This window comes from Schistocerca nitens, chromosome 2, assembly GCF_023898315.1.
Source record: "Schistocerca nitens isolate TAMUIC-IGC-003100 chromosome 2, iqSchNite1.1, whole genome shotgun sequence".
Lineage (NCBI taxonomy): Eukaryota > Metazoa > Arthropoda > Insecta > Orthoptera > Acrididae > Schistocerca > Schistocerca nitens.
In genome coordinates, this window is record NC_064615.1 from 40,782,465 (window position 1) to 40,798,332 (window position 15,868).

The window sequence follows — 15,868 nt, forward strand, 5'->3', positions numbered from 1 at the left end:
TTGTTTGTGGGAGGTAGCAATAATGAATTCACACTTTGTTCTTCTGGGATTGATGTTCTACTAATCTTAGGACAATTTTTATGCAGATTGATTGGACTATTTATGAAGTAGTCATTTACGTAATTTGCTAAAGTACGATTTCTGACTAGCACACCTTGATCATCTTTTAAAACAAAGTCATCTGGATTTCTAACATTTTTGCTTGGGCCTATTTCTTTTTTTACTACATTCCATATAGCTTTTGATTTGTTTGCTGACCCAGCAATTACACTGTCATTGTGCATTGTCTTGGCTTTTTTGATCAACTTCCTGTAAATTTTCTTGTATGTCTTAACATAATCTGTGAAGTGTTCATCTTTGTTATCTTTTTTGAGTTGACTGATATGTTTTAGTGTTTGACTAGATACTCTAATAGCAGGTGTTATCCACTGGCTTGTGTTCCTAGGCATGACATTGATCTTTAAGGATTTTTTGGGAAACACATCCCAAATAGGGACATTAATGTACTAGAAAAAGCATTGAAAGATTCCTCAGTTGTAGTTTGTGCAAAGACATCTTCCCAGGTTTCATTAGCTAACAACTGGATGAAAGTATTTACTTTTTCTGTATAGAAGTGCCTTTTGTATCCCCACTTATATTTTACTGCCTTAGGGATAGAGTAATTTATGTATGTTAATAGTGTATTGTGATCCGAAAGACCTAAGTTTACGTTTAGTGGCTCAGTGATACCATTCTCCATATTTGAGAAAATATTGTCTAAAAGAGAAGATGACAGTTCTGTTATTCTGGTGGCATCTGTAAAGAGTGGTTTCATGTGGAAGCTGCTGAGTATACTCAAAAGCTGTCTTTTTTTCATCACTTTCAACTAACAGGTTAATATTAAAATCTCCACATAAAAATAATTTCACTTCATTACTATAAAAAGTGTTTAATGCTGCTTCTATTTTTTTGAAGGGCTAATAGAAATCCTTGGGTAACAGAAGAAATATTGAATTTAATTGATGAAAGGAGAAAATATAAAAATGCAGCAAACGAAGCAGGCAAAAAGGAATACAAACGTCTCAAAAATGAGATCGACAGGAAGCGCAAAATGGCTAAGCAGGGATGGCTAGAGGACAAATGTAAGGATGTAGAGACTTGTCTCACTAGGGGTAAGATAGATACTGCCTACAGGAAAATTAAAGAGACCTTTGGAGAGAAGAGAACCACTTGTATGAATATCAAGAGCTCAGATGGCAATCCAGTTCTAAGCAAAGAAGGGAAGGCAGAAAGGTGGAAGGAGTATATAGAGGGTTTATACAAGGGCGATGTACTTGAGGACAATATTATGGAAATGGAAGAGGATGTAGATGAAGACGAAATGGGAGATAAGATACTGCGTGAAGAGTTTGACAGAGCACTCAAAGACCTGAGTCGAAACAAGGCCCCGGGAGTAGACAACATTCCATTAGAACTACTGATGGCCTCGGGAGAGCCAGTCATGACAAAACTCTACCATCTGGTGAGCACGATGTATGAGACAGGCGAAATACCCACAGACTTCAAGAAGAATATAATAATTCCAATCCCAAAGAAAGCAGGTGTTGACAGATGTGAAAATTACCGAACTATCAGTTTAATAAGTCACAGCTGCAAAATACTAACACGAATTCTTTACAGACGAATGGAAAAACTGGTAGAAGCCGACCTCGGGGAAGATCAGTTTGGATTCCGTAGAAATGTTGGAACACGTGAGGCAATACTGACCTTACGACTTATCTTAGAAGAAAGCTTAAGAAAAGGCAAACCTACGTTTCTAGCATTTGTAGACTTAGAGAAAGCTTTTGACAATGTTAACTGGAATACTCTCTTTCAAATTCTGAAGGTGGCAGGGGTAAAATACAGGAAGCGAAAGGCTATTTACAATTTGTACAGAAACCAGATGGCAGTTATAAGAGTCGAGGGGTATGAAAGGGAAGTAGTGGTCGGGAAGGGAGTGAGACAGGGTTGTAGCCTCTCCCCGATATTGTTCAATCTGTATATTGAGCAAGCAGTAAAGGAAACAAAAGAAAAATTCGGAGTAGGTATTAAAATTCATGGAGAAGAAGTAAAAACTTTGAGGTTCGCCGATGACATTGTAATTCTGTCAGAGACAGCAAAGGACTTGGAAGAGCAGTTGAACGGAATGGACAGTGTCTTGAAAGGAGGATATAAGATGAACATCAACAAAAGCAAAACGAGGATAATGGAATGTAGTCAAATTAAGTCAGGTGATGCTGAGGGAATTAGATTAGGAAATGAGACACTTAAAGTAGTAAAGGAGTTTTGCTATTTAGGGAGTAAAATAACTGATGATGGTCGAAGTAGAGAGGATATAAAATGAAGACTGGCAATGGCAAGGAAAGCGTTTCTGAAGAAGAGAAATTTGTTAACATCGAGTATAGATTTAAGTGTCAGGAAGTCGTTTCTGAAAGTATTTGTATGGAGTGTAGCCATGTATGGAAGTGAAACATGTACGATAACTAGTTTGGACAAGAAGAGAATAGAAGCTTTCGAAATGTGGTGCTACAGAAGAATGATGAAGATAAGGTGGGTAGATCACGTAACTAATGAGGAGGTATTGAATAGGATTGGGGAGAAGAGAAGTTTGTGGCACAACTTGACTAGAAAAAGGGATCGGTTGGTAGGACATGTTTCGAGGCATCAAGGGATCACAAATTTAGAATTGGAGGGCACTGTGGAGGGTAAAAATCATAGAGGGAGACCAAGAGATGAATACATTAAGCAGATTCAGAAGGTTGTAGGTTGCAGTAGGTACTGGGAGATGAAGAATCTTGCACAGGATAGAGTAGCATGGAGAGCTGCATCAAACCAGTCTCAGGACTGAAGACCACAACAACAACAACATGTTTTTGTCACCCAGTGGAGATCTATATACTGTAATGACAACTAGTTTTTCACTCTTCTCCTCAGTTTTTAACTCTATGGCACATGATTCAAAATGTTTTTCTACATTTAAATGGTCCTATTCTGTTTTCACTTTGAATTGCAGTCCTACTCTAGAGTAAATGCATACCCCACCATTTTTAAAAACACTTCGGCAATAATGTGTTGCTAAATTAAACTTGCTTATATTTATGAGACTTAATTCACTAGCCTTGCACCAGTGTTCAGATAAACAAATACAAGAGACATCAGCAAGATTATTTAAAGCTAATTCTAGATCTAGTACTTTGTTTCTGAGGCATTGAATATTCTGACACATTATCCTGACTGTTTTACAAGTATTTGTTCTTTTGTCATTACCTGGTAATGTGCTGCTTTTTCCATAGTAGTTCTGACTTATCTGCAAATTTTCTTGCTGATTTGTCACAATCTTTTCCATTTCTTTGTCTGAAGCCATAAAAAATCCTTATTTAATGATGTAGATGTACCTTGTCTTTGACTCCTCCTTAGGCAGTGTTGTGTTGCTGCAACTGTTGTTGATGGTTTTGTTGCTGCTGCTACTGTTGTTGTTGGTTCAGTTGCTGCTGCTGTTGTTGCTGCTGGTGCTTCTGTGGCCGGAGGTGGTGGTGGTGGTGGTAATGGTAGTGGATGTGGTGGTGGTGCTGACAGGATTCTTCATGCTGTTGGTTCAGTAGTAGGTTCCTCTGTTGCTACTGTTTTTTGGATGGTCCATTTGCGTGCTGCTCCTGTTTTTGCTGGTGTTTCTGCTATTGGAGATTATACCATCCCAGTTCAGTGGCTGTCACTTTGTAATTGCATTTAATTGCTTCCCTTATTAAGTTTCCTAACCTGGCCTTTCCATTTCTGTTAAGGTGAAGCCCATGTTTTGTAAAACATTCTCTGTCAAGTGTGCTTGAGTCAATTAATTTCACATTGCTGAATAGCCTACAACTACTTTTAAGTTTCGCATTAATTCTGTGAATTTCCTTATTCACACATGACCATTCAGGTAAATCATGCCTGTGGGTAAAGTTCACAAGTAAAATGTTTATATTTGACAGTGCTAGCAAAAGACTCAAGAGCTGTTTCTACATTTTCATAGCATTGTTTTCGTAAATGTCTTTAGCTCCTGTGCAGATTACAACACTGTCCTGCTTGTCATAGTTATATTTTATGATGTTTTCTGTCACTTCTTTGAAACCAGCACCTGGTTTAACCATGCCTGTGACTGTAGTTGATTTACTATTTTCTTGCAGTTCTTGAGAAATTCCTTTGGCGTGACTGTCTCCAAAGACATCGACTTTTGATTCTTTCTTCTTTGTCACACACGTCGGTTTTTGTTTATTTGTATTTTCACTTTGTTGCAAAACGTCGTATTTGTTTTTATCGCAAAATGTGACAGATTTTACGGAGTTTGTTATTCTTTTAGTGGACAAGGGATTACCTTTTAGCGACACTTTTATCCACTCGGACGTTGTTTCACTGTCTTGCATCACTTCACTAGCGTTTTGCATATCCTTATCGCAGGCATCACTACTATTCGACAGAACACTGTACCTGTTTTTATCTGTAATTATAATTTCATTTGCTGCCTTTGATGCCTGTCTATCGCTTCCTTTCCGCTTCTCATAACTCACCAGGTTCCCGTTTTGTGGCTTTATTGTTTTATCATTTAGAATATGGCGAAACTTCTTCAGCTCACAGTTTTCATTAGTTATATATGAAATCTCACATCTTAAAACATCTACAACTTTTTGTAAACTTGAAATGCGTTCGTTTAGTTTTTCGATTTCATTTTTACAGTTTACACAGGATTCCTTTTTTACGACAGAACAGTAACTTTTATTCACTCGTTCACTATGCATCACTACACTCATCGCCATCTTGCTTTTGATATAGGAGAATTCCCTGCTAGCCTTATCCAACAGTACTTTTAACTCTTTTTAGAAATCCATTTATCTGGCTGTTTGGTGATCTGTAGATACCTATTATCACACATTTCTCCCCATAATATGTTGTCTGTATTGCTGCAGCTTCAAACAGCATTTCTGTACAGTTGTCTACTGACCATGGAATAGTACCCTTATTTTACTGTGTACGTAGACTGCAACCCCTCCACCCTTGTGTTCAGATCTACAGAAATTTGCAACTCTTTTATATTCCTGTATGTTGTAAACATTAATTTCATTTCCTTTCAGCCCATGTTCTGACATAATAAATATATGTGGTAGCTCCACAGCTACTAGTACTTCTGTCTGTTCTAATTTACTGGCTGCATACTGTACATTCTGCTGCAAGATTCTTATATTATTAATATTTGTGTTGATCTTTTGATTTTCTATGGCACCTTTCTCTTTACCTGCTGGTGCAAAAAAATCCTGGTCCTTGAGATGCTTTTGCTTCCTTGTTCTCTCTCCTCTCCTGTATCTTGCCTGCGGGATGTCTGTCATAGCTTCTTCTTGTGTAGGTGACAACACAGCTTCTTCTGCTAGTGTTGACACTGCTCCTTCTGCTGGTGAGGTCACTGCTTTTTTTCTGCTGGTGTTGACACTGCTTCTTTTTCTGCTGGTGTCGACACTGCTTCTTTTTCTGCTGGTGGTGACACTGCTTTTCCCTCCTTTTCAGGGCAGAGTGTAGTTTCCTCTTCTGTTCTTCCATCTTGTGGTTCTTTTGAGTCTGGTACTGGATACTGTATTGTATCTTCTATTACTTCACTCATTGACAGTAGTATGGTTCTACGTACTTGTTCTTGTGTCCTGCTAATTTTTTCTAATATTTCTTTGCACAGGATTTGTTTACCATAGTTGTTTCTGTGCAGGCCATGCTTTCTGAAATGTTCTCTCACTGATCTTGTTGCTTCAGTAAATGTAACATTAGAGAAAAAGCTACATACCTTCCTGAATTTTCTGTTTGTGTTGACAATTTCTCTGTTTACACATGAAGCTTCTATCAGATCATGTCCGTGTGGAATGCTTACGATGTATACATCGGAATGTATAAGTTTTTCTAATGATTTTCTTGGAGCCCTAGTTACATTTACACTTTTGTTCTTATAAACATCATTTCCTCCTCCAATAATAACACATTTGGAACCATATGTCACTGTTGTTTCACAGTCTTTTAGAACTTCATTTAGAGGGGCACCCGGACGGGTAAAACCAGTTACTTTTAGTTTATTTTGCGTAGTGGCCATAATGCCTGCTAAGCCTTTTCCATCGCTAGTTAAAAATATGTAAACATCACCTTTCTTATTTTTCTCACGTGGCGCAAGATTTCGCAAATGTTAATATTTTCTTGCTTCTTCCAGGTACTTCCTGGAGATGTGAAATCTTTTTTCTTATTTCCCTGGTTGACTGTATCTTCATTTTTATCTAGCAGATCATATTTGTTCATTGTTTTTAATTCGAAGCATTTTTCATTTTGTTTCACACGCCAGCTTTTTGTAGGCCTAATAAAGGGCTCATTTTCCACTTTTTGTTCTTGTTTGAGTTCATTTATTACTGTTTCCAGATTACTTATAAATTGTTTTGCACACAATAAGTCCTGTTCTAATGTAGAAACTATGTTTCCTTCGTGTACACTACCATGTTTTTGTAAATACGCCATTCGCAAACAGCATTTAATTACACCACAGGCGCATTTCATGTTTTCTTCATCGAAACGTGAGATACAGTTCAAATGAATCCATTTTTGGCACACTGAACATAGTCTAATACCATTTAAAAGTCTTTCACTACATACAATGCACTTTATATTTGCAATATAGGCGTTTTGCACAGAACCACTTACTATAACTTCTGTATGAGCTGCCATCTTTCGGAAGCATCTTTCTTTTCATAGCAGGACTACTTTGTCACCTACAGCACAGTGGTACTGCAATAACATTCCATGACCTGTTTTGTCGACCTTCATGGCAAGCCATCTTAGGCTAACATTCCAGTAAGGTCATGCCTGCCTACACATGGTGAGAGCTTCTACTGCTTTCCTTAATGCTTGCCAAACCCCACCTTGGTCAACAAGGTTGCCAGATCTCCCTCTCCAGCTGAGAATGTTGGGAGCATTATGGATAGGGCCCTCCAACCATCTCAAGATTTTGATGATCTAATGCACCATTTGGACAGAATTAGGCACGATATCGTTCAGGAGGACATCCAACAACTATGTCAACCAATGACAAGCTGAATTACTGCTTGCATAAGGGCCAGAGGAGGACCAATGCACTACTGAGTTGCTCAAATTGTGAAGCTCTTTCACTTTAATAAATCATCCAATACTTATGAATTGTAATCATTTGTTTGTACATTTACACACAGCTGCCAATTCCCATCCCATTTGAATAATTTTATTTGTGTGTGTGTGTGTGTGTGTGTGTGTGTGTGTGTGTGTGTTTGTTTATTTGTTTCTAATATGTACTACCGTACTTAACAAGGATGGTTTCTGATTTCTGTATATGTGAGGATTCCCAGAGGCAACAAAAATGCCAAGAAATTCCAATTTTCCATATTGCGTAATAAAAAACTAACAAGTTTAGAAATAGAAATTTTTAGAGTCAGAAAAATCAGGCCTAAGAAACTGTGGTACTGAGTTTTGGAAATAATCATTATTTAATATTGGAACTGCAGAAGTTTTGAAAATTTTTTCTCCACATCATTTACATGTATAGTAAACCATCCAAAGAAAATATGTTCACAATAAGTGAATGTGTCACTATCATCAGTAGTCTGAAAACTCTCCAGTGAATAATAAATTTCAATTAAATAAAGCTTGAACAAGAAATTAGCTATTTCATGTGACTATTGTCCATTTGCTCTTAACAAAAGAAGACAAAATAAAAAAAAAATGTTGATGCAAGGAGTGCTGTAACAACAGGTAGGAGAGTCCCACACTGCTCCGTTAAACAACAAGATTAGCCACCTGATACTCTGCCACTCTCTTTGCTCTGTTATCTTGCATGCTTAAGATGTCACCATTTTATTTTGGCGCACTTCATTATAATCGAAGATAAACCAAAATCGAACTTTAATTTTATGTGCTGTCTTACTTGCATTTTAGTCAACCTGTGTATCATCCAAATTTATTATCAATATTATGAAAGGGGTATTTGCTTCTCACCACACAGTTGAGATGCCCAACAAGGCCTTGGTCAAAAATAGGACACACACAAATGCAAACACAACTCATTCTCACATGAGTTGCATTTGTATGAGTATGCATGTGTGTGGCTAAAAGTTCACTTTCTGACTCGTTTTGTTGTGCCTGTCTCTGACAGTATCTCTGCTATATAGTCATTAGCAACTATTCTTTTCATAATATTTTTACATTCCATCCTGAATTTTTCATTGTTTAAATTTTTATCACATTTTCATTGAGATTGTGTATGCATAACACATTTCTACATACTCCTTTTCAGAATGTGATGATTATAAAAGGCCTTTGGAAGAGGAAGCTAAAAATAGTTACCCATTAACTTTTCATTTCGTTGTTGGAGGTACGAACGCTGATATTGGAGAGTTTCCTCACATGGTAAATATGCCAGTAGTTAATTGTTGCATGTTGTTGTTGTTGTTGTTGCTGTTGTTGTCTTCAGTCCTGAGACTGGTTTGATGCAGCTCTCCATGCTACTCTATCCTGTGCAAGCTTCTTCATCTCCCAGCACTTACTGCAACCTACATCCTTCTGCATCTGCTTAGTGTATTCATCTCTTGGTCTCCCTCTACGATTTTTACCCTCCACGCTGACCTCCAATGCTAAATTTGTGATCCCTTGATGCCTCAGAACATGTCCCACCAACCGGTCCCTTCTTCTTGCCACAAACTCCTCTTCTCCCCAATTATATTCAATACCTCCCCATGTTATGTGATCTACCCATCTGATTTTCAGCATTCTTCTGTAGCACCACATTTCGAAAGCTTCTATTCTCTTCTTGTCCAAACTATTTATCGTCCATATTTCACTTCCATACATGGCTACACTACATACAAATACTTTCAGAAACGACTTCCTGACACTTAAATCTATACCCAATGCTAACAAATTTCTCTTCTTCAGAAACGCTTTCCTTGCCATTGCCAGTCTACATTTTGTATCCTCTCTACTTCGACCATCATTGCTCACCAAATAGCAAAACTCCTTTACTACTTTAAGTGTCTCATTTACTAATCTAATTCCCTCATCATCATCCGACTTAATTCGACTACATTCCATTATCCTCGTTTTGCTTTTGTTGATGTTCATCTTATATCCTCCTTTCAAGACACTGTCCATTCCATTCAGCGGGTCTTCCAAGTGCTTTGCTGTCTCTGACAGAATTACAATGTCATCGGTGAACCTCAATGTTTTTATTTCTTCTCCATGAACTGTAATACCTACTCCGAATTTTTCTTTTGTTTCCTTCACTGCTTGCTCAATATACAGATTGAATAACATTGGGGACGGGCTACAACCCTGTCTCACTCCCTTCCCAACCGCTGCTTCCCTTTCATGCCCCTCGACTCTTATAACTGCAATCTGGTTTCTGTTCAAATTGTAAATAGCCTTTTGCTCCTTGTATTTTACCCCTCCACCTTTAGAATTTGAAAGAGAGTATTCCAGTCAACATTGTCAAAAGCTTTCTCTAAGTCTACAAATGTCAGAAATGTAGGTTTGCCTTTCCTTAATCTATTTTCTAAGATAAGTCGTAGGGTCAGCATTGCCTCACGTGTTCCAGTATTTCTACGGAATCCAAACTGATTCCCCCCCACCCCCACCCGAGATCGGCTTCTACCAGTTTTTCCATTCGTCTGTAAAGAATTTGCGTTAGTATTTTGCAGCTGTGACTTATTAAACTGATTGTTCGGTAATTTTCACATCTGCTTTCTTTGGGATTGGAATTATTATATTCTTCTTGAAGTCTGAGGGTATTGTGGCTGTCTCATACATCTTGCTCACCAGATGGTAGAGTTTTGTCAGGTCTGGCACTCCCAAGGCCGTCAGTAGTTCTAATGGAATGTTGTCTAATCCTGGGGCCTTGTTTCGACTCAGGTCTTTCAGTGCTCTGTCAAACTCTTCACACAGTATCGTATCTCCCATTTCATCTTCATCTACATCCTCTTCCATTTCCATAATATTGTCCTCAAGTACATCACCCTTGTATACACCCTCTATATACTCCTTCCACCTTTCTGCTTTCCCTTCTTTGCTTAGAACTGGGTTTCCATCTGAGCTCTTGATATTCATACAAGTGGCTCTCTTTTCTCCATACGTCTCTTTAATTTTCCTGTAGGCAGTATCTATCTTAACCCTAGTGAGATAAGCCTATGCATCCATACATTTGTCCTCTAGCCATCCCTGCTTAGCCATTTTGCACTTCCTGTCAATCTCATTTTTGAGACGTTTGTATTCCTTTTTGCCTACTTCATTTACTGCATTTTTATATTTTCTCCTTTCATTAATTAAATTCAATATTTCTTCTGTTACCCAAGGATTTCTACTAGCCCTCGTCTTTTTACCTACTTTATCCTCTGCTGCCTTCACTATTTCATTCCTCAAAGCTACCCATTCTTCTTCTACTGTATTTCTTTCCCCCAATCCTATCAATTGATCCCTTATGCTCTCCCTGAAACTCTGTACAACAACTGGTTTAGTCAGTTTACCCAGGTCCCATCCCCTTAAATTCCCACCTTTTTGCCATTTCTTCAGTTTTGATCTACAGTTCATAACCAATATATTGTGGTCAGAGTCCACATATGCCCCTGGAAATGTCTTACAATTTAAAACCTTGTTCCTAAATCTCTGATGGAAGGAGTATATAGAGGGTCTATACAAGGGCAATGTACTTGAGGACAATATTATGGAAATGGAAGAGGATTTAGTTGAAGATGAAATGGGAGATACGATACTGCGTGAAGAGTTTGACAAAGCACTGAAAGACCTGAGTCGAAACAAGGCCCCGGGAGCAGACAACATTCCATTAGAACTACTGACGGCCTTGGGAGAGCCAGTCCTGACAATACTCTACCATCTGGTGAGCAAGATGTATGAGACAGGCAAAATACCCTCAGACTTCAAGACGAATATAATAATTCCAATCCAAAAGAAAGCAGGTGCTGACAGATGTGAAAATTACCGAATAATCAGTTTAATAAGTCACAGCTGCAAAATACTAATGCAAATTCTTTACAGACGAATGGAAAAACTGGTAGATGCTGATCTCGGGTGGGGGTGGGGGGGAATCAGTTTGGATTCCGTAGAAATACTGGAACACGTGAGGCAATACTGACCCTACAACTTATCTTAGAAAATAGATTAAGGAAAGGCAAACCTACATTTCTGACATTTGTAGACTTAGAGAAAGCTTTTGACAATGTTGACTGGAATAATCTCTTTCAAATTCTAAAGGTGGCAGGGATAAAATACAGGGAGCGAAAGGCTATTTAAAATTTGTACAGAAATCAGATGGCAGTTATAAGAGTCGACGGGCATGAAAGGGAAGCAGTGGTTGGGAAGGTAGTGAGACAGGTTTGTAGCCTATCCCCGATGTTATTCAATCTGTATATTGAGCAAACAGTGAAGGAAACAAAAGAAAAATTCGGAGTAGGTATTACAGTTCATGGAGAAGAAATAAAAACGTTGAGGTTCACATATGACATTGTAATTCTGTCAGAGACAGCAAAGCACTTGGAAGAGCAGATGAACAGAATGGACAGTGTCATGAAAGGAGGGTATAAGATGAACATCAACAAAGGCAAAACAAGGATAATGGAATGTAGTCGAATTAAGTCGGGTGATGCTGAGGGAATTAGATTAGTAAATGAGACACTTAAAGTAGTAAAGGAGTTTTGCTATTTGGTGAGCAATGATGGTTGAAGTAGAGAGGATATAAAATGTAGACTGGCAATGGCAAGGAAAGTGTTTCTGAAGAAGAGAAATTTGTTAACGTCGAGTATAGATTTAAGTGTGAGGAAGTCGTTTCTGAAAGTATTTGTATGGAGTGTAGCCATGTATGGAAGTGAAACATGGACGGTAACTATTTTGGACAAGAAGAGAATAGAAGCTTTTGAAATGTGGTGCTACAGAAGAATGCTGAAGATTAGATGGGCAGATCATATAAATAATGAGGAGGTATTGAATAGGATGGGGGAGAAGAGAAGTTCGTGGCACAACTTGACTACAAGAAGGGATCGGTTGGTAGTACATGTTCTGAGGCATCAAGGGATCACCAATTTAGTATTGGAGGTCAGCGTGGAGGGTAAAAATCGTAGAGGGAGACCAAGAGATGAATACACTAAACAGATTCAGAAGGATGTGGGTTGCAGTAGGTACTGGGAGATGAAGAAGCTTGCACAGGATAGATTAGCATGGAGAGCTGCATCAAACCAGTCTCAGGACTGAAGACCACAACAATAACAACAACAAATCTAGGGGACTGATGATCTCAGATGTTAAGTCCCATAGTGCTTAGATCCATTTGAACCATTTGAAATTTACTTTATTGTTATGTTTATGCAGAAAATAGGAAAAATTCACTATGAATAACTATGACACAGAATATGTTCCATATCTGCAGGCAACTCTAATATTCAACACTGTAATAAGTGAAAATCATAAATTATTACTACACAGAGACATCACCAGAATTTTGAAGTGAATGATTTTAGTAAAATATCAACATAATAAGCACCTTTTACCTCAAATACAGTCATTCTTCTCCCAACTACAAAGTGAAAATGAAATGAAAATGATTTTGAAACTCTCAGTAACACATTCAGTTTGGAAAGAATAAGCTAAACACTCTATTAGTAATAGAGCATGCTACTAATATTTTTCATTTGTTCATACATGATCTAAGGCATCTGACATGACCACTGAATTGCTTGGTGTAAAAGTTGTAGGGGTGAACATCACATTTAATTGTAGGACAGCACCACTTCTGAAACCAGTACAAAAATGTAGCACTGCTACTGCAGTACAAGCAACTTGTGGATATGGAGAGGGTGAAGCCTGTAGTAATGGATAGGATGTCATAATGTAGTTGGGCTGTCCCAGCACTGAGTAGAGTTGCTGATAAGAGGACAATTGAATCTATTTACTGTAAGTTGTCATAGGAAAGCTTAGATGCCAAAGCAGTGGGCACAGTTCAGGAGGAATAGAAAACGAAATCAGTATTTGCAGTGACTTGCACAATCACAATCAAATGTGTACCTTGAGTCAATGCAAAGCAATATATAAATGTAGCAGCAGCAGCAGCTGAATAAGGTAAACAAGGGCTTAAGCACACCGACATATATATCTGACACTAGAGTTTCAGCCACAGTGTTAAAGTTGGCTATAGAAGTAACACATAATAGTCATGTGACTTTTTACAGTTGAGCAGTTGCATGCAGCCATACCACTGTGGCTGCACTTCCCAGTTAGGTAGATGATGGCTATCCCAGATGGTGTACTACCACTAGGTTAGGACAATAGTGTGAGGTTGGCCTTGCGTGGAAGAACGTTGTTCTCTTGTAGGACAGAGTCAACACCTACACTCCTGGAAATGGAAAAAAGAGCACATTGACACCGGTGTGTCAGACCCACCATACTTGCTCCGGACACTGCGAGAGGGCTGTACAAGCAATGATCACACGCACGGCACAGCGGACACACCAGGAACCGCGGTGTTGGCCGTCGAATGGCGCTAGCTGCGCAGCATTTGTGCACCGCCGCCGTCAGTGTCAGCCAGTTTGCCGTGGCATACGGAGCTCCATCGCAGTCTTTAACACTGGTAGCATGCCGCGACAGCATGGACGTGAACCGAATGTGCAGTTGACGGACTTTGAGCGAGGGCGTATAGTGGGCATGCGGGAGGCCGGGTGGACGTACCGCCGAATTGCTCAACACGTGGGGCGTGAGGTCTCCACAGTACATCGATGTTGTCACCAGTGGTCGGCGGAAGGTGCACGTGGCCGTCGACCTGGGACCGGACCGCAGCGACGCACGGATGCACGCCAAGACCGTAGGATCCTACGCAGTGCCGTAGGGGACCGCACCACCACTTCCCAGCAAATTAGGGACACTGTTGCTCCTGGGGTATCGGTGAGGACCATTCGCAACTGTCTCCATGAAGCTGGGCTACGGTCCCGCACACCGTTAGGCCGTCTTCCGCTCACGCCCCAACATCGTGCAGCCTGCCTCCAGTGGTGTCGCGACAGGCGTGAATGGAGGGACGAATGGAGACGTGTCATCTTCAGCGATGAGAGTCGCTTCTGCCTTGGTGCCAATGATGGTCGTATGCGTGTTTGGCGCCGTGCAGGTGAGCGCCACAATCAGGACTGCATACGACCGAGGCATACAGGGCCAACACCCGGCATCATGGTGTGTGGAGCGATCTCCTACACTGGCCGTACACCACTGGTGATCATCGAGGGGACACTGAATAGTGCACGGTACATCCAAACCATCATCGAACCCATCGTTCTACCATTCCTAGACCGGCAAGGGAACTTGCTGTTCCAACAGGACAATGCACGTCCGCATGTATCCTGTGCCACCCAACGTGCTCTAGAAGGTGTAAGTCAACTACCCTGGCCAGCAAGATCTCCGGATCTGTCCCCCATTGAGCATGTTTGGGACTGGATGAAGCGTCGTCTCACGCGGTCTGCACGTCCAGCACGAACGCTGGTCCAACTGAGGCGCCAGGTGGAAATGGCATGGCAAGCCGTTCCACAGGACTACATCCAGCATCTCTACGATCGTCTCCATGGGAGAATAGCAGCCTGCATTGCTGCGAAAGGTGGATATACACTGTACTAGTGCCGACATTGTGCATGCTCTGTTGCCTGTGTCTATGTGCCTGTGGTTCTGTCAGTGTGATCATGTGATGTATCTGACCCCAGGAATGTGTCAATAAAGTTTCCCCTTCCTGGGACAATGAATTCACGGTGTTCTTATTTCAATTTCCAGGAGTGTATAACACTAGCAGGTGGACATAATTACACAGCACAAATGTCATTGCTATAGGCTCAAGCAGTTGCAGGAGATTTTGACTTACCCAAAGATGTCATTTGACTCATAGGCATTGTAGTGTTTAGAGGCATTCCTTTGTATATGCTTGATAGATGATAATTGCTTTTGGTTTTTTGCTAAATAAAAACATATCTGACATAGCTTCCCATGTTCACTGACAACACATGTGCATAATGAACTGGCTTCATTGATGTGTGTTCATTTTAGCATACTCAATGGAAATGCTTCCTCTTGTAATGAAGTGTCACTGGTACACAAATGGCTAACTGCCTCATGTACATACTATCTTCGCAAAGTCTTCTGACTATGTCATTAGTGATTAGATTACCAGTAGATTAGCACTATATTAGTACAACCACTGCCAAACTTACTCAAATTGTTCTCATGCTGAGATTAAATCTTCACAGTTCTGCATAAGTTTTCACATGAAATCATTTTGTATATAACTGACTATTTATGAAATAATGAAATTATTGCTTAGTATGTCAGACTTAAGTAGAGCAGAGTAAATTTCTCATTACATTATGTTATTTCATAAACTAAAATTAAAATTTTGATGTTCTCTGACTTAATGTAGGCTAAATCAGTGTTACTTTTACATTTTTTGCGCACTACGAGCAATTGCAACTTATGATTTGCTCTATGTGTTAGCTGTGAACTGTCACATTATCAAATGTGTATTTCCATGGTGTTCCCTTGTATACCGGATGATGTGAATATTTTTCTCAAGACATTAATTGTACACAAAATTTCATTAATAGGAATTTTATATTGTGACATTCTTGTGTCATTAAGGTGTAATATGGAATAAAACTATGTGCACTACATCAAGAAACAAGAACAGATTTTGTCAATACACATTTATTCAGAATAATGTGGAACAGACAGCATACACATGGAGATGCACATTTATACAGTCACAGTGGGCACTGTGTTATTGCCAGTGTTTGAGTCTCATACA

General features: G+C 39.6%; 1 protein-coding gene across 1 annotated transcript in view; it reads left to right on the top strand.

Moving 5' to 3' along the window:
* LOC126234294 (venom protease-like) overlaps positions 1–15,868 on the top strand; it is a 119,324-nt gene that overhangs the window by 35,400 nt on the left and 68,056 nt on the right. Inside the window, exon 3 of the mRNA XM_049942979.1 lies at positions 8,336–8,448. Within this exon, the coding sequence (XP_049798936.1) occupies positions 8,336–8,448 (113 nt within the window). The remainder of the gene's footprint in view (positions 1–8,335; positions 8,449–15,868) is intronic.